We start from the raw sequence: 25,765 nt of genomic DNA on the forward strand, positions 1-25,765 counted from the left end.
AGTTCCTTTTCACTCAAACAATGCTTTAAATTAAAAAAAGGTAAAAAATAATGAAAAAAATTGAAAAAATCTATAAATTTGTCAATCCACTAAGACCCATTTTCGCACCAAGTTTTGCCTATAACTCGGTCGGTATCCAACGGATCGCCAATCTTTAACCTGTGGTCGATAGATGGCACCAATGGCTACATTTTCTTCGTGGACGGCCATGCCCTCAGATGTCTGTGCCAGAAGTTATGCGAGGAACCAAGTTCCTTACCCTGTTTGAGAAAATGTAAAATTTTTCTCATTTTTGCACCAAATTTTGCCTATAACTCGGTCGGTATCAAACGGATCTCCAATCTTTGCCTGTGGTCGATAGATGGCATCAATGGCTACATTTTCTTCTTGGACGGCCATGCCCTCAGATGTCTGTACCAGAAGTTATGCGAGGAACCAAGTTCCTTACCCTGTTTGAGAAAATGTAAAATGTTCCTCATTTTTCTGCAATTCAGCAAAATTTTTAAATGTGATATATTTCATTGCGAATTTGTTGCAATAAGTTTCTTTTCACTCATATATTGCTTTAAATTAAAAAAAGAATAAAAAATCAGAAAAAAATTTCAAAAAAATTTTCCACTCGAAAATTTCATAAGGGGTACCCCTTGCCATTTTTTTGAGAAAATTAGCAAAATTTAAAAATTTGTTTTATTTTAATGCGAAATTGTTGCAATTAGTTCCTTTTCACTCAAACAATGCTTTAAATTAAAAAAAAGGTAAAAAATAATGAAAAAAATTGAAAAAATCTATAAATTTGTCAATCCACTAAGACCCATTTTCGCACCAAGTTTTGCCTATAACTCGGTCGGTATCCAACGGATCGCCAATCTTTAACCTGTGGTCGATAGATGGCACCAATGGCTACATTTTCTTCGTGGACGGCCATGCCCTCAGATGTCTGTGCCAGAAGTTATGCGAGGAACCAAGTTCCTTACCCTGTTTGAGAAAATGTAAAATTTTCCTCATTTTTGCACCAAATTTTACCTATAACTCGGTCGGTACCCAACGGATCTCCAATCTTTGCCTATGGTCGATAGATGGCATCAATGGCTACATTTTCTTCTTGGACGGCCATGCGCTCAGATGTCTGTGCCAGAAGTTATGCGAGGAACCAAGTTCCTTACCCTGTTTGAGAAAATGTAAAATGTTCCTCATTTTTCTGCAATTCAGCAAAATTTTTAAATGTGATATATTTCATTGCGAATTTGTTCCAATAAGTTTCTTTTCACTCAAATATTGCTTTAAATTAAAAAAAGAATAAAAAATCAGAAAAAAATTTCAAAAAAATTTTCCACTCGAAAATTTCATAAGGGGTACCCCTTGCCATTTTTTTGAGAAATTTAGCAAAATTTAAAAATTTGTTTTATTTTAATGCGAAATTGTTGCAATTAGTTCCTTTTCACTCAAACAATGCTTTAAATTAAAAAAAGGTAAAAAATAATGAAAAAAATTGAAAAAATCTATAAATTTGTCAATCCACTAAGACCCATTTTCGCACCAAGTTTTGCCTATAACTCGGTCGGTATCCAACGGATCGCCAATCTTTAACCTGTGGTCGATAGATGGCACCAATGGCTACATTTTCTTCGTGGACGGCCATGCCCTCAGATGTCTGTGCCAGAAGTTATGCGAGGAACCAAGTTCCTTACCCTGTTTGAGAAAATGTAAAATTTTCCTCATTTTTGCACCAAGTTTTGCCTATAACTCGGTCGGTATCTAATGGATCTCCAATCTTTGCCTATGGTCGATAGATGGCATCAATGGCTACATTTTCTTCTTGGACGGCCATGCCCTCAGATGTCTGTGCCAGAAGTTATGCGAGGAACCAAGTTCCTTACCCTGTTTGAGAAAATGTAAAATGTTCCTCATTTTTCTGCAATTCAGCAAAATTTTTAAATGTGATATATTTCATTGCGAATTTGTTGCAATAAGTTTCTTTTCACTCAAATATTGCTTTAAATTAAAAAAAGAATAAAAAATCAGAAAAAAATTTCAAAAAAATTTTCCACTCGAAAATTTCATAAGGGGTACCCCTTGCCATTTTTTGGGAAATTTAGCGAAATTTAAAAATTTGTTTTATTTTAATGCGAAATTGTTGCAATTAGTTCCTTTTCACTCAAACAATGCTTTAAATTAAAAAAAAGGTAAAAAATAATGAAAAAAATTGAAAAAATCTATAAATTTGTCAATCCACTAAGACCCATTTTCGCACCAAGTTTTGCCTATAACTCGGTCGGTATCCAACGGATCGCCAATCTTTAACCTGTGGTCGATAGATGGCACCAATGGCTACATTTTCTTCGTGGACGGCCATGCCCTCAGATGTCTGTGCCAGAAGTTATGCGAGGAACCAAGTTCCTTACCCTGTTTGAGAAAATGTAAAATTTTCCTCATTTTTGCACCAAATTTTACCTATAACTCGGTCGGTACCCAACGGATCTCCAATCTTTGCCTATGGTCGATAGATGGCATCAATGGCTACATTTTCTTCTTGGACGGCCATGCGCTCAGATGTCTGTGCCAGAAGTTATGCGAGGAACCAAGTTCCTTACCCTGTTTGAGAAAATGTAAAATGTTCCTCATTTTTCTGCAATTCAGCAAAATTTTTAAATGTGATATATTTCATTGCGAATTTGTTCCAATAAGTTTCTTTTCACTCAAATATTGCTTTAAATTAAAAAAAGAATAAAAAATCAGAAAAAAATTTCAAAAAAATTTTCCACTCGAAAATTTCATAAGGGGTACCCCTTGCCATTTTTTTGAGAAATTTAGCAAAATTTAAAAATTTGTTTTATTTTAATGCGAAATTGTTGCAATTAGTTCCTTTTCACTCAAACAATGCTTTAAATTAAAAAAAGGTAAAAAATAATGAAAAAAATTGAAAAAATCTATAAATTTGTCAATCCACTAAGACCCATTTTCGCACCAAGTTTTGCCTATAACTCGGTCGGTATCCAACGGATCGCCAATCTTTAACCTGTGGTCGATAGATGGCACCAATGGCTACATTTTCTTCGTGGACGGCCATGCCCTCAGATGTCTGTGCCAGAAGTTATGCGAGGAACCAAGTTCCTTACCCTGTTTGAGAAAATGTAAAATTTTCCTCATTTTTGCACCAAGTTTTGCCTATAACTCGGTCGGTACCCAACGGATCTCCAATCTTTGCCTATGGTCGATAGATGGCATCAATGGCTACATTTTCTTCTTGGACGGCCATGCCCTCAGATGTCTGTGCCAGAAGTTATGCGAGGAACCAAGTTCCTTACCCTGTTTGAGAAAATGTAAAATGTTCCTCATTTTTCTGCAATTCAGCAAAATTTTTAAATGTGATATATTTCATTGCGAATTTGTTGCAATAAGTTTCTTTTCACTCAAATATTGCTTTAAATTAAAAAAAGAATAAAAAATCAGAAAAAAATTTCAAAAAAATTTTCCACTCGAAAATTTCATAAGGGGTACCCCTTGCCATTTTTTTGAGAAAATTAGCAAAATTTAAAAATTTGTTTTATTTTAATGCGAAATTGTTGCAATTAGTTCCTTTTCACTCAAACAATGCTTTAAATTAAAAAAAAGGTAAAAAATAATGAAAAAAATTGAAAAAATCTATAAATTTGTCAATCCACTAAGGCTCATTTTCGCACCAAGTTTTGCCTATAACTCGGTCGGTATCCAACGGATCGCCAATCTTTAACCAGTGGTCGATAGATGGCACCAATGGCTACATATTCTTCTTGGACGGCCATGCCCTCAGATGTCTATGCCAGAAGTTATTCTCATCTCTAATTTGCGGGCTAATCAAGCCGGAGACGACACTAAAAGGTGCTTCCTCAGACAGCATGCCAAGTGAGAGATTTAGAGATTTTAGACGACTCCAAAAGAGGGAAAAGATTCCCCGCCATGAAAGGTGCTAGTTCTGTAGCAATGTAGAGGACGCGGTTATTGAAAAAACGACACAAATCTAATCAACACATAGTCACGCATGTTGTCTCACGCGAAACACAAGAACGTACGTTTGGAGTTATGGAACCGATCAGATGGAACTAGATTTGTATCTAATTTGTCGTACAAATGGTATAGTGTCCTCTATTTCAGCCAGAGTCCATATTATGTCATGCTGTGAGCTAATTTTTGTACACAATTAAATAGTTATAATTAGGTCCGAACGTCACAATTAGCAGAAGGTTAACGATTATGTAGTCACCTGTTTGATGAAGGTTCCATTTTAAGCTTCGCTTCGTAACATTCGAGAACCACAGTAAGATCCCAATTCTGATTACGATGTCCACAAATTGCAAACTGTGTCGTAACAATGTGTCGCTGATGTGTTTACAGTACGCTGAAAAGATATGTAACTATGGATTAAGCTTCTGGACACCTACCTGAAACCCCTCTGTACGGGAGAAGCGTTCTGCGGCTGTTTTATTTTCGGATAGCATTCCGTAGACCGTTTTCATATCACTTCAAATATGCATCATCATTTTGGTTGTAACGATATTATATATTTTTCTCTTCTGTACAGAGTAGATTTTTGTTTTTAATCTTTTTGTTTTCCACTTACACCTGTTGCACCTATTTCTTCCCGGCACTGTATGTTTCCCCTATAACACGGTTCTATTTTCCCTGTCGCTTCTATAGCCATTTCAATAATGTCCTACTGCGTTATCCCCCCGCTTGGTGTGATTGCTCTAATGTCTGTTTCTGCAGTGTATGAATACCGACACGAAATCCCAAATTCGTCCCACAGCGAATACGTTGGTGAAACGCTATTTATCTCGCTAAATGCTCGCAATGAATTATTTCGGAGCACCACTACATGCATCGAAAGTGTCCTTTTCTACCACCACCGAATACGATCGTTACACCTGCGTTACTCGCCACCTGAACCGTTGTCACGCTGCACTCGACAGCGTTCATTTTGCGTTTAATATCGTTTTGCATATGTTTCGAGATAAATTACACTGAAAAATTTGATACCTTTGTCTTTAAATATCTGTATGTATATATGTTGTGTTTGTATATATCTATATGTGTGTCTGTATATATATATATATAGATTCTCTGCGAACGTTTCATCAACAATGGCTGAAAGAACATTGCAACCGCCAGACGAGGCGTGAACAAAAAAAAAGTACGATGAAGTAATGCATTTCTATGCTACCTAAACCAGGGAACATACAAACCACCCTGCACTAATAGTCACGTTTTGTGGGCTGGTTTTCTGTTCCTGAATTCTGAATTCTCTTGCTACTAAGTATGTACACCGACCGATGAAATCTAAACGTTTTGACGTTAACGAGTCTCTGTGTATAATAGGTTTTGTATATAGCGTCTCTTCTGGGACTTCTTCTCTTTCCTCCGTGCATATTTAGTACAGATTCGTCGATTTGAAGAGTCTACCGACAAAAGTCTTTTGTGTGTGTTATTTCTCTACCGTAGACAAAGACCTCGGTTTACACGTATCTAGAGGGTGGTTTTTTACAATACCACTTGCAAACAATTGTATGATGCACATGGTAACAACAGGCGAAAGATCTCATCCTTCATGCTGGAAATATAACATAATTCCGAACCTTGTTTTTTGGAAAATGATTAGAGAGTGCGTGAAATGATATGTATACATAACAGGGGGGGGTATTACTACATATATGATCGGCTTGCCGCGTGCGTGCTTCATAAGCTTTCGTTCTGAACTGAAGGTGTTTATGCCATGTTCCTACTAGTTAGATAATATCATTTACAACAAGTTCGATCCATAATTCCTGCGTCATAAGTCTTTGCTTCTTTTTCTAGCGCCTTTGTTGCGTACCTAGTTCCTAGCTAATGCTGATGGATCCTTGAAGATGAGACCTGGTGTTGCTGTTAGTGGTTTCTGATTCGGCAAACGAAATGACAAAATAAAATCTAAACCTCTCCCTGATCATAAGGATACGTATCAGCATAATTTAGATGCACAGTGAGCCCGTTTGTTTTCCCTAACATGTCAACAATCCACCGATAAATTGCATTGTGATGCGACAGAACTTCCCTACCCTAAGCGTTCGTTTTGTTTGGTTGCTTTAACTATTGCTTTCCTGTTGTGTGTTGCTGCACTGGCATGAGAATTCGAATGATAAAAGGGGTGAACAAGGGGGTAGATAAGAGCTTTCTTCCAAGAAGATGTAACAACAATGGGAGATAAATAACAACAGTTTTGTAAAGGACCCTTTTGATGGAACCAGTAATTGATACACGGTTAAATCCGCGTTTGATACTTTCGGGGAAAGTACTTCAAGTTAACTATTCCATTACATACCGCTAAAATAGACTGTGCTAGAGGTGAATTCGTCTATGTTTCTGTATTTGTGTATTAGTATTGCTTCAATATATTCACGTTGTTATGTTATATGAGAGATACGTATTCGGTGTATTCTCATTTTCATGTTATACAGAAAAAGGGGGGAAAAAACCTACGACCTCATTTCGTTTCGGATTAGCAAATACGACTTCCTCATTGCATTAACTTTGCTTCGAATAAATAATAGAGAAAATAATCCCGAAGATTCCAGTTTTGTTCGTATTCCCATTTATCAAATTACAAAGGGAAAACTCAGTCCAGAGGGATAACGGGGAAAGAAAATGGGTCGAATGGGGGTTTTTTTTCTTCTTCGGTGAAATAGCGTAATGCGGAAGAGTACTCTCAAAATATCAAAGAAACATATTTTTTCTTTCACACAAACACACATATACAACCACATGATCATTTGTTGGCACATGCATATGGAAGAATTAAGAAGGGATTTCTTACTTCTGACGGCTGCTGTCGATAACAGGATTCAAATCAACCGCAAATTAATGGCTGTGTATTTAGAAACAACACACCCTGTTCTTCTCTCTCTTTCGCCTCCGATCGTGTGCAGACTTCTTCGCCTAATTGAAATAAAACTGTTTTGATTCAAACTGCAATAACGCAACGCTGTGACACCTTCGATTAGCGTGTGCAACGCCTACACGCAAGTAGAAAAAAAACAATACAAACATAATAACGTAAAATCGCCCACGGATCAATGCTCGATTGTGATTTGTGGACAAACATGCCTGTGAATGTGAGTGACCCGTCAAACGGAAGTTGCTAATGATGTTTGTTTTTTTGTATTTTAATGATCGTCTAGATTCTCCACAGCTGTTGCCCGATGTAGAAGCGGATCCCGATTTGCATTCAAATAAACAAAGAATTAAGAAAACATATATTCTGCATTTTTTTGGGTAAAATCCCAACATAAACACATCGAAACAAACATTAGCAAGATTTACTGGAAAGTACTCAAAAGTTAGATAAATCAACTTTTACAAGCAGATACAAGTTTTACACCATATTTAGCGTATTTAACAACTCAAGCGAACGAAAAAGGAGCACTTGCAATGAGTTGCCACAATGAATGAATCAGTAAAGGATGCTAATCAAATGATGCTTACTCTAAACTTATTCATTTATACCTAAATTTGCTAACGAATTCTTCAAACGCAAGAGCATGTGTTCGTCGGTAGGCCGTTAGTATGGGAAGAATGAGATGTTTTTTTCATCTTCATCATTACCTCAAGTATATCCATTACCAGAGCATATCAACAGACAAACGGTACCGAAGGATATGATTCGGAACAGTCGTTTTAAGGTTGTTTTTTTTTCGTGGGAGTTATGTTTACCCCGCATTTAGCGCCATGCACTCACTCAACGGTATTGTAGGGTGAAGAGAAGGTAACAGCAAGCACTCGTCGAAAATAGATGATTCGGTAATGACGAGGCTTGAACGTGAACAAATGGAATATACAATAACACGACGTTGTACAATCACCGGTGGGGAAAGTGGCAAAAAAACAGGAAAAAATAAAACACATTTATCGCAACCGTTGTTTTAGCGCCTGTTTTCCACCTCCCAACTTAGCCTTTACGCACGGACTAGCGCTCCGGGAATGGACAAAACAGGCTAGTGCATTGGAATGCAAATCGCCTTCGGAAGATACTATTTAAAAACAATCGGGAGATGCGTAGGCACCACCGTTTTACAAAACAGTTTTAACTGGATACAACAATTAGGCGACCGTGGAAACGATTGACATAATAAAGCTACAACAGAAAATGAACTATCACATGAATAAGTTTATGATTAACGTATTATTATGGTTGAAATGAAAATATATAAAAACGAAAAAAAAAACAATTCAATTGTAACACACAAATTAACATTATGGACATGCGGCTTTCACTCCGAACGTTTTGCCGTGAATGTCCTTATTTGGTATTGTAACAAAAACGCACCGAAAATACTATCTATAAAACCAACCCGAAATTATTATCAATCATTCAGTGTGCTACAGGACGTTTACGAGCGAGTATACGGAAAAGTTGCATGTCTGCATGTAAGCATTTTGGGGGAGTTTTAAATTTGATACACAACTTAAAGAAGGCTCTACAACAAGGCCTCTGCAATACTGTATAACCTCCCTTCGCGACTCGCGGATAAAGGACAATCGAAAAACGGAGGAGAGGAACTAAATTATACGCACATATACACACAAACACACTGCCCCGACCCATACAAATATACTCCTAGCGTAACGAATGGACAATCTAGACTTGACTAACTTGTATACTGCCGTGGTTCTTCATATCCAGTACGGTGGTTTTTATCGTGTTGCCTCCATTACTGTTCGCGCTGTTGATGGTGGTTGAGCCGTGCTGCTGCAGCAGTTCGCTGCCAGAATCGAACGATTCGCCAATGTCGAGCGACTGCTTGCCGAGTCCACCGTTGGCCGTGCCCGCCCCCGTCAGCGTTACGACCCCACCGTCCGAGCTGTCCCCGTTGGTCGTGTTGTTGCACGGTGGACCGGATCCCATCAGGATGCTTCCATTCGAGAGCACAACGACGGTCGCCGGTTGGCCACCACCGACACCGGAAGCTGTAATTAGAAAGAAGATATTCACCATTACACTTGTTGCCGCACCGTCACCCGTGTCAGATTTCGCAACGGGAAGCGGTTTTCTTACCACTTAATTTCTCCTTCGAGTTAATCTTCTTCACCGATGACATTAGTGCCTTCGCTTCCTCAACGAGCGATGTGCCGCCGACGGTGATGCCTGCTGCTGTTGCCGCCGCTGCACTGCTGCTGTTCACCGGAAGCGTTACACCACCGCCGGAACCGGTCGAAACCAGCACAACCGGCGTCGTGCCGCTTCCCTCCTTATCCCTATCCTTGTCCTTATCTTTATCCTTCTCCTTATCCTTATCTTTATCCTTATCCTTATCCTTTTCCGGTTTCAGCTTCTTGAAACCACCCAGCACCTTATGCGTTTTGGAATCCTTCGGTTTGCCCGGTGTACCCGATGCCGAAATGCCGCCAGCCGTCGTTCCGCTGCCACCTTTCGTACTACCGTCCGCCGATGGCAGCCCACTCTCACCCTCTTCGTTGATGCTGGTCAGATGGTGTGGGCCACCGTTCTCTTCCTTCGTTGGGCCCTGTATTGGTATATCGTCTGCGAGCGAAAGAACAGCGCGCCGTCAAGTCGTGGTTGTCGTCGTCGTAGGCAGCCGCAGCGTGCATTGCAAAGAGGAAAGCAAAAGCAACGTGGAAAATTAATTAAACTTTATCTTGCACCTGAACGACCGAAGGGTAAACAGTCACACCGTCATGTACGGTGGAGTCCGGGTGGGGGGGTCTGGGGAGAGAATTTTCTTCAGACCAATTGGAACGCATTTTAACACACAAACGGATAAGAGAGTAAACAATTGCTTTACGTGCAGTTGAGTCGGTGACCCACAATATGTCCACTCAAATGGTATAGGGATCGAAACAAGCGGAGAAGATACATCAAAGAGAAGGAATAGAGTGTGATTCGACGGCACAAAAGCATGATAATCATCAGATATACTGATAATGCCATCCTGAAGGAAAGCATTTGTATGCCGATTTGTTTGTCTATCGTTTTGTTTTGTCTTCCTTTTTTTTGCTTTTCTTGATGTGTCAATTAATTACTTTGACAAACTTGTTCTTTTTTCCCACAAAGTGTGCCTTAGGATATAGGTTATTGAAAAATTTAACAGTATTTTTTTGTCTGGCTTATCTTTTAGGTATCAGTTTGTACGAAAACGCGTCAAACAGAGTGTGCGCGATCGTAAACTTTATTTGATTATATTATAGCCAACAAGCATGAATGTTTATGGTCACATTGTTTCCACCTTTAATTGTATATTTACATGTAATTGCACGTTTACTTGCTTGTTAATGAAAATACAAAATAAAATCAATTTATCAAACGCATGTAATACATATCGTTGTGTTGCCTACTTGCAGGGGGGGGGGACTAGAGTACGGAAAATCGGTACAAGTGCACACAATAAGCCACGTGAACAAAAAGCACCCGGTGTGCGTATAAAGTGGTTAAGTTTGGCACGTTATGCCTAAAAATAAACATAACCCACCCCAGCTACGTATATGGTTTGCGTTATATTGTGAAATTTAAAAGGACACACAAAAGAATATTAAATTAAAAAACACACAGTAATAACACAACAAACCTATTCATAAATACACGAGAGAAAAAAATTGCATCAACAACACATATACAGTAAAATCACGTTGGTCAAACAGAACAAGAAGAGTAAAGAGTGAATATATTTATGGGAAAACAGATTCGTTTGATGCTGTGTTTGAAACACTTTAAACAGAAACACACAAGAGCAAGGGGGACGCGCTATTTATAACGCAAAAATCACACGAATGCAACATTTTCTTCTTTCTCTTTTTTTGGCAAACATTATCGACGGTCCTTGGTACGGTACAAATATTGACAATAATCGTATGCCAAAATAATCCCCCAAAACGCCCGCTTATATTGCGATATGCCCCCCAAAACCCAGGGCGCAACATATGAAAGGAAAACAAAATCAAATTGTGGATGGAAACACGTGACGGATATACGGAACGGATGGTGGTGGCTTTTGGTGAGAAACAAACAATTTCAGAATAAAGTCGCGTGAAAACCTTTTGTAAACATGTGTTGACATACACGCAGAACAAGTTGTGTAAAAGAGATCAACGTAAGAGAAACAACCTGAAGCTGATATTAAATATGGAGAGACATAAATAATGAACTAAAATCAATTCGAATAATAAAATCATAATTATAATGAGTACGCGAGAAAAAACAAACAGTGCTGCTGTAGATGCATAGCTTGCTCAATGCAGGACACTCGCTACGAGTGTCCATACGAGTGCATAAAGTGAATATCTGATGTCCTTCAATCATGTATCACCTAGTGGCATAAAAAGCTGAATAAGTGAACTTTTAACCTTTAGTGCAACAACTAGTCCACAGTAACACGTGAGGATAGAGCAGAAGTAAAACGCTTCTTTCTTATACAGTTGGTGCATATTGAGTGAAGCTTCCCGTGACTAACATCTCCATCCAAACATGTGCGAGTAAAACAAGCAGAACGACAGCGCAGTAGCCTGCAACCGATGTGACCGAGAGGTTAAGCAAAATAAAAGGAAGAGAAATAAATACAAAATCGCACAGTCAAATGGCCAACAGCGGAAAAAAGGCACACACGCGCACGCACACGGCCGGTGGTTTGCAGCGGAAGAAGCGAATTTGGAATTGTAGAAGACGTCATTGGCTTGCCTGTTTCCAACTGTACCTTCTCGGTGATCTGCCGTCGTACAGCAAAAGGTGAGGCCTTTCCATTCTTGCGTACGTGCGCTTGAAGGTATTTACCGCACATCATCAGCATGTCGTTGGTGATATCTTCTAAATCTCATGTTGTCATGAAGCGGCAAGATCGACTATTAGCTATCTAAAATAGTGGATAATAAGTAAGGCTAATTCCAGCAGCACACGTCACTGGTTGGTTGTAAAATAGCATTGCATAGCGGTTGTGCAGTTGTGAGGTTGGCCCCCTAGATGGATACTTCCATCATAAGCACTCTTAGAGCTATCAGCGTGCAGCTGTCGAGATTCCTCAGTAAACTCCCGGAATAGTGGACGTTTGTATGAGATGGATCGTTGCCGGCCGCCCATTCACTATCAATGCTGCCAGCTCATCGGAGTCCGAGTCCTGCAGGCTGCTGTCCAGCTCCTCATACAACCGCGCACCGGCACTAGCACGTGCCTCTGATCGATTTATCGGTGACTGATTCTTGCTCGATAGGAACTTCTTGCGTCTTAGCGAAGCCGGTGAGATACTGCTACAGGAATTTACGTCCTCCACCTTGCCCGTACCCAACAGCAGCTTGTGCTTGGGTGAATCGGCCGGACTAGAATGACGCGTTGAGCCAGCGGATCGTTTCGGGGAGTCTGCTTCCTCCTCGATGCTGGCCTGCTTCGGACCTGCGGCTCCAGTTCCATTAGCGTTTGGCGCCGTAGCAGTGTTCGACTTCCAGCCCCAATTTTTCCACTTTCGTGAAGATTCTTTCTTTTTCGGCTCGCTACGGGGACTGTTTGTATCTGTGTCACCGGTTAGATCTTGACCATTGTTCAGTGCGCCCACCGTAACGCTTGTGTTGCCGCTGCTGCCGACAGCAACCGATCCTCCGGTAGTTGCAGTCTGTACGCCAAATCCACTCGTAAGGCCATTTCCTACGTCCGCATCAATCATCGCCAACTTGCTCATCATTTCCTGCTGCGTCGACTGTAGTGCATTCACAAACTCAACCTCCAGATCGTCTGAAGAGTCATGCAGCAAGAGACCGCAGGAGGAACGTTACACCATCACCGCGTGCACAACACCAGCATAGGAGCAGCATCGGCAAACCGGGATGAATCAACCAGTAAACCATACCCCAGAAATTATGGTTTTCGTTTAAAACAAAAATGTCAATCAAGTGTACGTTTACGAGTTCCGTAGAGGAAAAAAAAAGATTAAGAGGGAAAATTAGAGGAAAAGAAGAAAAGAAAAAATGATTTGTTACATCAATCAGATCACTGGATAGGGTGGCACTGATGACGGCAAACTCAAGCGCCATAGCTCCTTTTTTATCACACGCTCGAAAGCAAGTCTGAGGTTCAGGTGCGTTATCGATACTGCAACAGCAGGTTGTGTACAGAGCGGCGAAAAGTAATTAAATACAGGATAGAAAAAACCATAGCCAGGAATTTATAAATTTACATCGCACAGCCCTTTTATGTATGTATACAATATCAGAACAGAAAGATATATGGAAGTAGTAGATGCAGTTTAGTTACAGTTAAAAGAAAGTCTTTTCAACACGATTTAGAAGAAGAAAAAAGCACGAAAATAATGGAATTAAATCAAAAGAACTCAATATTAATCAAAGCAAGCGAAGGATGAAGTCTTTTAGAGACAAACAAAGATGACCCAACGACGCAAAGGGATTAGTTCATTTTATCGGATATAAACACATTCTGATCTTTTTTATTCTAACGATCGGTCTTGCTGGATCGTTTTGCAACGTGCAAATCTTTCTCAATGTAGCAAGAAAGACAAACAAGCGGAAGCGCTTTCTTGTAGCAAAACATTCGCAATCAATATTTGTTTAGCAGATGAGATGATTCTGGAGAGTAAAATCCTCATAAGCGAAAGATGAAAACAGAGAGGTAGAATGAAAAACGATTTAACTAAAAAAGTAGCTTCTTTTCAATTTCGTTGTGAAGAAAATAATTATTTTCTTCTTTGCATTGTCATTGGCTTGCTCGACATTGGCTGTCGCACACAGTCCCCAAGTGGAGGAAGGTTTGTGTAACATTGTAATTAATTGCAGTGGGATGCTGGATTTCAAAACCATATTTTTCAAACGAACGCCTTCGTACCAGAACTCAACTATTATAGATATCCACGGTGGTCAGACTCAACATGCATGAGCATCATGCAATGATCCAAGGAAATTTTCCCCTTATCCTTACCCACTCCGAGCCCGTTGTACCGTGACCACAAAACTGGAGGTTGAACGATTATTCAACAAAGATTCCACTTTCTCCGTCGAACATACCGCACCGACGGGGAGAAAGAGAGAGAGCGTGGTCGATAACGAGCTGTGTGTGTTGATATACTGTACCGAGATTTATGTTGCACCTCCGTAAATGGCTATCGACAAAATCCTTCCGTAGATTTTTGCGTAATCAATGATGATACGAAACAATCCGAAGCACACATTAATGGAGCCCGGTCACGTTTTCCAGCATGCTCAATAACATGTGAGCCAGACAGGTGCTTTACTGCCAATCTTACCGGAGTGATGCGATACTACCATGACGCGGTTATCTTGTCTCGGTTACATATTTTAATTGTCCGTTGAATCTTTGTTCTGTTTTTAGATTTGAATAATATACCGATGGACCATAGGATGCGAACGCCAACGATGAAAATTGATATCACATAATTATATGAGAGAGTATAGTGTTATGTTATGCGAGGACAAACAATACAACTTTCTCATAGTTGTTTCAAAGTTTTCGATTGCGAACATAGAAGAAAACTTTTTCAATCACTTTGACCTTCACTTGGTTCCGCAACTTTTTAAATTAATTTTGCCAATTAAATACCAACGCGTTATGAAATGAGGCATTTTGTTTCAACGATTATATTGTTAATTTTTTTAAATTAAATTAGCCTCGCCTGACAAACTTGGATTATTACGACATGTTTTGAGAGGGTTTTTATAAATGTATAATTTTATTGCTCATGTTTTATGCATTTATACGAAAGCATTAACATTCGCTCAATCCATGGGTAAGTTTTTCCAAACAAATAAGAAAAGCTACATGGTCTTGACTAAATTTAGCTCCACTACACTACCGAGAGTCAACCGGCAAGGGATCACACAAGTAACAATAAAAGGCGTATGGAACAATAGAATACATTCAAACCCTTCACACCCTCCAATGTCTAGCCGAAACGAGACGGGAAATTTCACAATAGGGACCCGTCTGAGGACTTCGATCCAATGCCTGAACCAATGTCTGACAAGCTAATTAGTATGGAAGGACTGTTTCCGGTGTAACCTTTTCCTCTGACCTTTGTCATTGTGTTTTCACCAAAAACGTTAAATTGGAGCATGTATAAAATTTTAACAGTCCATCTGGTTCCGCATTCAACGAAAGCGTCTCTCCAAACCGGTAATAAATGACTCATGCTACGGAGTAGCTTGTCCACTGTACTAAAGTGAAAAGCTGTACTTTATACATTTTGGGCAGGAGGTCCATCAAAGACAATAAACAAACCGAGACAGTTTCTATATACCAACAGGACAACATCAAAAATAGGTCCTTCGCATGCAAACGTGAGACATTTCATGTACACTCAAGCAATTCTACTTGACATCGAGCACATCAGGATATGATAGAAACATCAGAAAACGCCCCCATGAGAAATGCTAGTATCACATTCCCTTGGGCCGAGAAACGCACAGCAAGTTTGAGGGACAGAAACACCGAAGGAAGATTTAAACTTTCAAAAACGGAAAAGGGCCATAATCATTTCCCGTGCATGGGGGGATACGCCACACCGAAAGAAACTACGGTACACGAAAAGAACATTGAATTATTAGCCACAAAACTTACTTTCCAAACTCTGGCACAGTTCTCTTCCTTGGGACGCGTCTCGTTACATCCCAAAACAACTCATAGGAGTCGTTCTATTGGTATAAGTCCGCTCTAGCCAAACGCTTCTTCTCCTGCCGTTCAGCGTTCAGCTCTCGTTTCTAGATCCCTAAAGATCCTAACCGCGTGGACGTATGGCGAACTTTAGCGTAAGTAGAGTGGAGTGAGCAGAAAGTTTTACTTCAAATTTATTTCTCACTTGTCTAAAGAAAAGTATCAGATTGAGATTGCTTCGGTTAACAGTTTCTTTGAGTCAGGAGCTCAACGATCTCAACGATCACTAAGAATTAGATCCAACCATCGAATTTTTCGTACTTTTGGTCTATTTTTCGTATATTCCGCCGTTTGACAAGAGTTATTCACTAACTCGCTAACGATGGTTTCGACTAGCAAACGCACTTGCTCCATTTCGTACAGTTTTATCGTTGCGAGTGGTACGAAATTTTCTTCTAGTCAAAGAAAGGAAACAAATGAAAACAAAATAAACGAAACCCTTATGCATTGGTGTATGGAGCCATTTACAATCCGTCATCTTCTTTCGCGTGACAGAGCGCTGGCAATAAAAGTCCCATCAAAATATATCGTGTCACAATCACCTTAAAGAGCAATGTTTCAATTCAGATTCGTCCACCGATTACTAAAAGATGGTGGGAAGATAAGCATAAACAAACAAACACAACCGATTGGCGAATAAAGTACACCCACGAGGTGTCTTCCCCGTGCTCCTGCCCGGCTCGTTCAAGGGCGTCGCAAAACAACTGCTGTGTTGCTGCCATTTTAGCCAATAATTACCTCCCCGAGCCACGCCACGAGCTAGTAGCTATAGTTTATCTCTGCCCTGTAAAAGAAACTGTTTCAATTCCTGCCATTTGCCTTATTTTTTTTTCGTATAACGTTTCCACAAACGGATAAACGTGGCACACTTTGATAACACACCGATGTGGGATGATGATACCGATATCAAATACCATCATCCAACGAATGTAGGAAGAGATCTGGTTCGGGGAACGGCGTGCGAATTGGGATACCAAATCCCGGTCTACCAAAGCACAAATGCGCTGAGTAAAACAAGAGAAAGGTAATCATTTACCGTACCATCGTTGCCGAGACGCTGATCCGACAAAAGTATTCAGGATGTGATGCGATTCGCATTATCCTGCCCACATACACTCCCATCAGTAGATGCGTTCGACTGAATCGGATTGATGATCTCGTCGCTAGAAGTCAAGCAAATTAACTACTTCGTTTTGGAGCGCGATTCAACCAATTGCTCCACAGTGATCCGCCTACACTATATCGGGAATGGATCAGCTATCAGTGGGATCCTTTAACTGATTGCGACACGCAACAGAACCGCTATTGACGGATACAGTGTGATTACGGTGATTTGAACCATTATCTTTGAACGCATTGTCCAGTAGAGAACAGCACGCTAATTGTCTGCTTCTGTGTAAGTACTCCGGGATTTTCGGAAAAACAATTTGTCAAGTTTTTGAATCAATTTGAACATTTGTTTTGTGTAAGAATGTTGGAAGTATTATGAGTAGAAGGTGAGAACAATTGGAAACAGCAGAACTTCCGTTTTGCTATGGATGGAACAGCACATTTGTTATTAAAACCGAAACATAACGCCTTTCCATCCCGTCCCAGATCGTTAAAAAATTGTTTCGAGCCTTTCGAGCCGTGGGAAAACATGTCACATCACCAAGGGACAGTGTTACACCAGATGTTACATGGAATATTAATAAATGCGTACCCAGGGAAAAAAGGGAAAATCAATCATCTAACACAACTTGAATTTTTCTCTAATCAACAAACTAATGTTAACATAATACTACACCCCACCACAAATTGAGGCAAAAAAGAAGACAAATTTCAATTTACGCGAACACGAAACCACGGGACGATAATGCATTTTGTTTTTAAAAACTCAATGAATTGCGTATGTGAGGCTAGGCTAGTAACGGATGAAGGAGGAATATGTTTCAAAAAAGAATTAAGGAAAACAAAACAAACAATTTCGCAAAGAACATCACATTGAACAACGAAAAAGCTTAAAGCATCCGAAAGCAGACCGTTTCTAGCTAAACAACGAGCATGAAACGGCCGCTGAACGTTGTTGGCTGATTGGTATTAGATGGACAAGTAGATAGAAATGAATGTGAATGAATTCACCGCCATTCCTGTTGGGCAGGTGACTAATGGAGGTAGAGTGACGATTCGAAATTCGAGTGCCGTAAAATTTCGGCCATTTACAACGTTCATCAATTGTTCGGCAAATCGTCACTCCTTCAACATCGCTGGGTGTGGCCTTCCGATATAGGCGGAATGGTATGGAAGTGCCACAAAATGGGGTGAATTTTAACGCATGGAAACTTATCGGCGTAAAGCGACCGCCAACGAAACGGGACACCGGACCACCTACCTGGTAGCTTCTTCGTGCGGAAGGAGGCGTTCGTTATCATCGACTTTGACACCGTCACCGTCGTTGTAGCAGGCGTCAGCGCAACACTAATACCCATCGGACCGTCACTGGGTTGACCTTTAATGCAAACGACAGAAGTAGAAGAAATTATAAATGAGTATTAGTATGGGTTTTTTTAGCATTTTAATCTGTAAACTTACCGGAAGGATTGGCATGTAACGAGTTGCGTATCGCATTCGTCACCAGTATCACCTCGGGAAGCATTTCGTAGCACGCGCGACTGTGCAAATCCGTCACCGCTTCGATCGCTGCCGACGCAAACTCGTTAAACATGGCGAAGTAGTTGGCATGCGCCAGCTCCACCAGGAACTGGGCGTTCACGGCGATCCGTGGCGGCGGTCTAACGACATGTGATGGGGCAGCCATCGCCATCGGTTGCTGCGGTGAGATCGGATCGTTACCGTACGACGAACGGTGCATGTGGCCGCCCGGTACCTTCGGAAAGCCCTGGTTTACCAGCAGCGAGGTCGTTTTGCACAGATGATACAGGGCAGGTTTGTGGATCTGATTCAGCTGCTGGTTGTACGTGAACAGCAGCGCCGTCATCACCTTAAGCCGGTTCTGCGCGTTGATCGATTCGATCGACGGTAGCGGTCCCCAATTAATATCCTTATTGCTATTCTCCTCCCACCTTCGTAAATCACTTGGTTGTAGACTTTTTTCCTGCAAAACAAACGAACATTTTTTTTATCAGATATTTCCCCACGATTATTTCGTACGGGAGCTTGAGCTTACCTCATGGTAGACGGATGCCTGCGCCAGGACGGGCATTCGAAAGGAAACCACCTTTGGACTGCCATCATCTGAGCTAACCTCAATGTTGTAAATGCAGATCAGTAGCGTTTCGATCGAACGGCAACCTTTTTTGTCGCCGAGTGCCACCGAGTTTAAATACAGATAGATCAACATCGGTACAAACTGCAACGTAAAGCGGCGCAGTTCGACCTCATTCGACCGGTAGAAATTGCACAGCTGATTGCAAATGGGATGGATTAACTGCAACAACAAAAAAAGATGATCAAACTAACATTCCCAGCTAATCAGCAGAATCACACTTACATCCTTATATTTCATCCGCTCATTCAGGATGGTGTACAGAGCCTTGGAAATCTCGAAATCATTCTCGTGCTGGGCGGCAAACGTGCGCAGTTCCGATTCCTGGAGGGCACTATAGTCGGAGATCCAGTCGGCAATGATCGCTTCCGCCATTGCTTTCCTCTACGCGAACGTCCGTAACCACCGCACGCGACTGACGTTTTGCCAAACCGAGAGAAGGAGCACACCACCGGTTACCCGTCTGTTCCTATCCCGTCTGGCAGGAAGACGGCCCTCCTTCCTTCCTTCGATGCCCGTTCTTCCCTGCGAAATCTTCGCTGGCGGCTCACGTGCTACGTTCTTCTCCTGTTGCGGCACATCCGGAGGCAATCCGTACGTCAAACCGTATCGACGCCACTGCCACGTGTGGAAAGCTTCCAGCAAACGATAACCAAGCTATTGGAGCTATTTTGTTCGATCACAGTTTTTGAAATGGTCACTTTTAATCGTTCCTACTGCGGCTTAGTTAGTAATACGTATTGCAATGCGGCAAGTCATACGTTGAATAATAGTTGCACTACAAAATAAAAAAGTAAATAAAAACCTATGAGTAATGCCGCATGATGTTGTCATCATTGTCCAGAGAAATTCATCGACTGCAGGCATGTGATACGTGATAATCGTACCGGCCAGTATGAGAGAAGAATAAACAATGTCCTTTAGTGTTCCTTTAGTGAATCCAGCAACGACTCTTCTGAAAGTTTTATAATGCTAAATGAAACTATTTAAACCCATTTGTTTAAACGAACATTTAAACAGTCATCTTGAATTACCTCCCATATTGTATCCAATTTCAACCTAATCTTTCGTCCATTTTCTTCCGCCACAGCAAACGCGAAGTAAAGCCATTAACTCACACCCCGAAAACCTCAAGCTACTCGCGTTTTAGTACCATGTTTACCGCTTTGCTTCCAACATCAATCTACACGGCACGTTTTACGATAAGAGTTGCTTGCGGACTGTCCCACAAACGTCCCGATAAACTTGCAAACGTGCTGCACAGAACGAATTGGCTCAATCCTTTCCAGACTTCCAGACTGTTGGTGCTTTTTTATTATTTTCACTTCGCTTTCCTTCATCAAAACAGAGGTTATGAACACGGCCTGTTGAAGAATTATTCCTTCCCGATAGCTTGTAACTCCAGCATCCAGTATTGCACAGCCAGGCTAACGACTCTTGAGCTGTAGCCATTTTTGAGACCAGAAAATGGTGGCAAAATTTGTGAACAAACACATCTGGAGGCTGGGACGATCGCTGCGCTACTATTTTACCAGAAATCGATTTCAATCCACTTATTGAGCTCAATGGCTGTAGACACTATAGGCCCAGGAAGGTTGGCTTTTACGCGAATCGCCTAGATACCAATAATGGACCAAGGAAGACATCGTTTCGCTCTTCGCTACAGAAATTCCCTTGCAAGCAACAGTCTGCCTTCCAGGACGGACTGTCTCCCGATAATGGGCTTTCCATTTTATTGTTTTACTTTTTCCAAATCTAGCATCTTTTAATGGACGAAGCGTTACTTCTCCCAACGGAATGGCAAGGGCGAAAGTTTCGGCAAGTGTTGTAGTACACATCCGTTAAAGTGATGGACAAAACGGATTCAGAGAGTGTGATAATCAATCGTTTCTAAATCTGATTCAACCCCGCTGGGAGGAAGATTGTAGGGAGCTGTTTCAATGGACTGTTGGGTAATCATTAACCTTAACCATCAATCACCAATAATTGATGAAATTGGTAAGGGTTCTCCTTGTTCCTGGCACAACGAGAACTACTATTAAGTGGTAAGGATGAGATCGTGTGTGACCGGCGCCATTATCACTATTTGAACTCACTATTTCAATCAAGGCGCCAATATCCGTGATTTGAATTGCAAGTCCATTCCAGCGTATTTCCAGCGAGTTTTACAAACCTTCACTTAATCTTACCCTTAGTTCTTAATAACCTCTACGATAAATAACTTCCAACACAACATACTTAACCTGGACACTGATTCTGATGACGGAACATCAAAATTTCGACCTCTTTCCAACGAAAACTTTCCTTCCAAAACACTCAGCCCAATTTTAATCCGATTGAACTAACCATATCCATAAGGTAACTTCGAGCCATCGTTAGATGTCCGTTTACGCCAACAAACACCGCCGAACAGTGAACGTTAACCATCCAAAGTTTATCTTCAACTAAAATGTATCTTTCGCACCAACTTAACCGGAGACGTGGAACGCTACGGAACAAAACACCCAATTATTACTTTCACACAACTTTCTACCAGCCGGGTCGGGTTGAACCGTGACCAAGAACCATGACATTGTTCTAGCTTCTCCCGGCTTCCTGGATTAGGTACGGAGAAAGCATCAAATTCACCAACGCAACTAACTAACGTACCAGTAAAGCAACGTGGTAGAAAATGTTAAAGAACAGGAAAACCAGTAAGTGAAGATTGCACTTAACACAGAACTTTCGTTACCGCCAGACATTGTTACTGACGGGTAAGGGTAAAACTTTTCGCCCACATCCTTTGGGCAAGTACACCTAAAGTAACAAAACAAAACAACAACAAAAACGACATCTCCACCACATCCTGCCCAACAACTACAACACCTTGACCTAGCTGACTTGTTCTCAAACTGGGAAAGTTTAGAGATTTTGGAGTAAACGTCAAACGATAAGTAACCGTGATCTAGTAGTCCACAACTGCTCAAACGCTTTCGTCAATCGTTTCATAACCTTCAAAACAATGTTTACATCACTTTGGTTGATATCAACCAATGGAAAGCCCTCTTGTCGACTGGCCAGACGCATATGTTTTCCAGTGCGCGTTTTGCGCCATCCACTATAATTAACCATTAGCAGCACCACCACAACCGAAGTTGTCTTTACGCGTAACTTTACGTAACGCATTTAACACGCGACGTCGCTTACTGTACGATGATAAAGTCATTCTGAGAGTCAAATCGGGTCAACTTGCAGTATGGCAACCGACGTACAGAAGGTTTTCTACGTACCTACATCAACGGACCAGCGAAGATAGATGTACCCACATGCATTAGCGATGAGTACGTTGACAAGCATTATGCCAACAGGTGTTCATCATGGTTGTGGAAAAGGAAGCAATAAAAAAACCCAGATCCAATAGAGAAAAAGCATACGTTTATCAGTGTGAAAACGACAAGGTAGGAAACACAATCCTTTTTGCTATAGTTTTTTAAAAGTATTCAGGATAAAAGCAAAAAAACATTTATTGCATTCTCTAACAGCTATTCGCTTCTTTCGCACCGGTAACATCTCTACCAGCTTAATCCTCATCTCACAGAGCAAAGAGAGACCCTCCATCTAGACTAAAATGCGCTCAAATCCCGGAACAGCTCGAGGCAATTATGCGCCTCCATTACCAACCCAAACGGTCAAACTATTCCATCCCCATTCCGCAACGTCAGTGTCGAGATGTCAACGAGTGCCACAACACGTTCGGCTTTTGATACTTAATTATACCGCGATGATCCAATTAAACCATCATTACCTTCCCCCGATGGGCTAAGCTGAACTTTGATGATTGTCATTGGAATGTGACCAAACGAAGCTCCACTTTTTTATTCCTATCCAACAGCGCTCCAGTTTAGGTACTAAATGCGAGTAATGCAAGTGCGTTCGATCGAGTACAACAATTTTACTGGCCGATATGGGAGCGTAAGGGGCAGGCAGGAACGAACTGCTAGTGGCAGCAAGCTGTCTGCTTTTGTTGAATTGATGCCAAAAATAGTTGTCCGATGCATTGGATTTCGAAATATTGGTATATTTTTGGGTTTCATCTTGATGGAATGGTGAATAAAACAAGGAAAGTGCTATGCATTTGATTTAATAGTCAATTGATTTGCATTTCATTGGTGTGTATAACAATTTTTAAAAAATACAACTATACTAAACAATATCATAAATATTTCGCTGAACAATAACGTTATGTCGTGCCTTTTGCTAACCTAAAACAGGCTGCGATAATTGCTGTTATTACGCCCGCAAACACGCGATAACGATGTACAATTATAGACGCCTGCAAGCAATGGAATGCCTTATCTACCCTTAACTTTAAATGGCCATGTTCGTAAGACTCAAATCCAGTCTCGTTCAGTAGATTTTCATAGTCACAATGCCGCAGTTGAATACAAAATTAACACATTTTCCTTAATGCAAGCTAAATACTGTAACGAAGCAGAACGAAAGTGTCTTTCAAGCGACCCAAGCAAACATTTCCATTTATCTTTCAATCAAACTGTGCCCGATTCATTCCATGCATTACTGTGGAGGTAGCGATAAACGGTTAAAACCTTTCAATCATATCTTCGGCAAGCGTTTCTGAACCATCACATTTACCCTAAACGAAAACTACCATCGAGATAGGATAGGAATGTAAGTTATGCTTTAAATTCAGGTTTATTGCAAATTCTTCTGTTATTAAGGATTTCTATATAGCAATTTCTTCTGTTATTAAGGAGTGAGATTGGTTTATTATAGAATTTATTGCAAAAAAGACAATATTTAAAACTCATGGGCATATAAGAAAATGTCATTTCTCCCTTACAACCATAAAATTAATTTGAAATCAATCCAATTAAGACTGCTGCCATGAAAGTACGACAGCAAAAACAAAAGCCTCCCCTACGGGGGGTTAAATTTAGGCGTTACTTAATCAAATCGATATGCAAAATTGAATAAGATTTCTTTCCCCTCAGTCGCTCATCAACGATGGAAATATGTTTCGATAACACACCTCCATGCCATCATCAGCTGGTGCATTCGAGGAACACCTAAGGTGACCTTTACTAGTTGGGAGTGTCCAACACAGGGAAGCATAGACACATGGAATAAATGCGATAATAAATGGCTACATGCATACACTGTGTCTCCGCCAAGCCGTTGTGCATTCGTGCATCGATTGATTGGGGTCAAGGTTCTTTCCTATCGGGGTCGGTTTCTGTTCTACAACCCACGCACTTCAAGGCCACAGTGGAGAATTTCGCTTGAAACAGCGAGATTGAAGCGGATTTCTTTAATATCAACGGTCATCTTCACATTGCTTGTTATCAGTGTTTGTTCCTCGGCTTATCTGCCTTTTATGCTGCAAATGGAATGTTAACGATAATCAATCTTAACTGTTTGCTATACATAATTTACCTTCCTACTTGCTCTGTATCGTTCTGTACGCAATTACCTTCCCATTACACCAAAGAAAAACTAAAGAGTAGAATACTTTCTTATCACACCTGCTAATTATGAATACGGGGTTTTCCTCATGTCGGGAAAATCTTCAAACGTGGCTTGAATCGTTGGTTTCACGCGCAACAACCGCTTGCTCAATTGTTCACTCATCAAAGTAAACTTTACGCTGGCGATGACGAACTTGGTGTTGATGATATCATTCCAATTCCCCATTGCATGGAACAGCACACCATCGGTGCCGCTGACTTTGGTTGGTGGTTCGACAACTTCACAACAATTGAGCGGGCTTGTTTCCTGTTTTTGGCAAGGAAAAACTTCACTTTTCTAGAGGGGAACACGGTGAACGTTTTGACGTAACACCACCCCGTTGGTGATTAACTCGGTAAAGAGCTGGCCGATGTTGAGGCCAACTCCAGTGACTTCCCACGTCAGGATACACCTCTATACACTACTAATGATTAGCCCAAACTCTCGTAAACTAGGGCGGACACCTGAACAACAAAGCGCTTATCACCTTCCGATTATACATCGGAACTCGGACCACTGTTTTTTCGCACTGGACACTGGCGGAGCTGTTGGAGCAGTTGGGCACCAAACCGATACGTACACGTTACGCCACACTACTGCACCCCTTTCTATTCCCCCTTACACCTTCACCACATTCACGAACCACTGAACCGAAAGCACTGAATTACCTTCGAAAAACTCCTCCTTCGGGGTCAGAGCCAGAGGCACCAAATCACAAGACGACGGGACGACGGTACCGATGGAATGGTATTTTGGAAATTTGCACTTCCCGAACTGTGGCCACGATACGCGGAACCCGTAAAAAACACTGGAACGGGAAAACGCGGGGGCAAACCGCCAGCTACGATAAGACCACACACCGCCGCGCAGAGAGAATAGGATTATTGGCGAAAAATCGAACCTCTTGCTTGTTTCCTTGCTTTTCCGTCAGTTTTTGGTGCATTTTTCTTCAATGCACACTGTGCGCGGATCTTCGCTGCCGCTGGACCCAAGGAATGACAGTTTCTGTAATAGGTTTTCATTTTATTTAACTTTTCACTAATTTTTACTAGAACAATTGATTGCATTTGAAAATTATAAGTATACAATGATGCAAATAGGTGCCAGGTGGATTTTATTTCGTTGAAATTTGACTGCAATAATTTTGGAAGAAATCGTATGCTTTTTACAATATCACATACATATTTAGATTTATGCTTTAATACTTTGTAGTAGAAAGGAGTATGCAGTAAAATCGTTCAACTTTCTTTATGAAGATAAATTTATTTGTTTCTTTTTAGCTGTTGATCAAAGTTCTTTTTCAATTTCGTTCA

General features: G+C 41.0%; 1 protein-coding gene across 4 annotated transcripts; it reads right to left on the reverse strand.

The window, feature by feature from the left end:
- Positions 1–4,516: 4,516 nt before the first annotated feature.
- On the reverse strand, positions 4,517–25,458 carry LOC125771294 (hyccin). 4 transcript variants are annotated; one of them, XM_049441797.1, is made up of 8 exons: positions 25,121–25,458; positions 19,173–19,725; positions 18,849–19,109; positions 18,254–18,776; positions 18,054–18,170; positions 12,047–12,736; positions 9,062–9,550; positions 4,517–8,973 (listed from the first exon to the last, which is right to left on the reverse strand). In XM_049441797.1, exons 2-8 carry the CDS (start codon positions 19,320–19,322, stop codon positions 8,645–8,647), a joined length of 2,559 nt encoding a protein of 852 aa, XP_049297754.1. In that variant the 5' UTR covers positions 19,323–19,725; positions 25,121–25,458; the 3' UTR covers positions 4,517–8,644. The 4 variants fall into 4 exon arrangements, with proteins under 4 accessions (XP_049297754.1, XP_049297751.1, XP_049297752.1 ...); XM_049441794.1 differs by lacking the exon at positions 12,047–12,736 and having other exon boundaries at positions 9,062–9,547; positions 25,121–25,432; XM_049441795.1 differs by lacking the exons at positions 12,047–12,736; positions 25,121–25,458 and adding an exon at positions 24,470–25,112 and having other exon boundaries at positions 9,062–9,547.
- Positions 25,459–25,765: the final 307 nt, after the last annotated feature.

This window comes from Anopheles funestus, chromosome 3RL (genome assembly GCF_943734845.2).
Source record: "Anopheles funestus chromosome 3RL, idAnoFuneDA-416_04, whole genome shotgun sequence".
Classification (NCBI taxonomy): Eukaryota; Metazoa; Arthropoda; class Insecta; order Diptera; family Culicidae; genus Anopheles; species Anopheles funestus.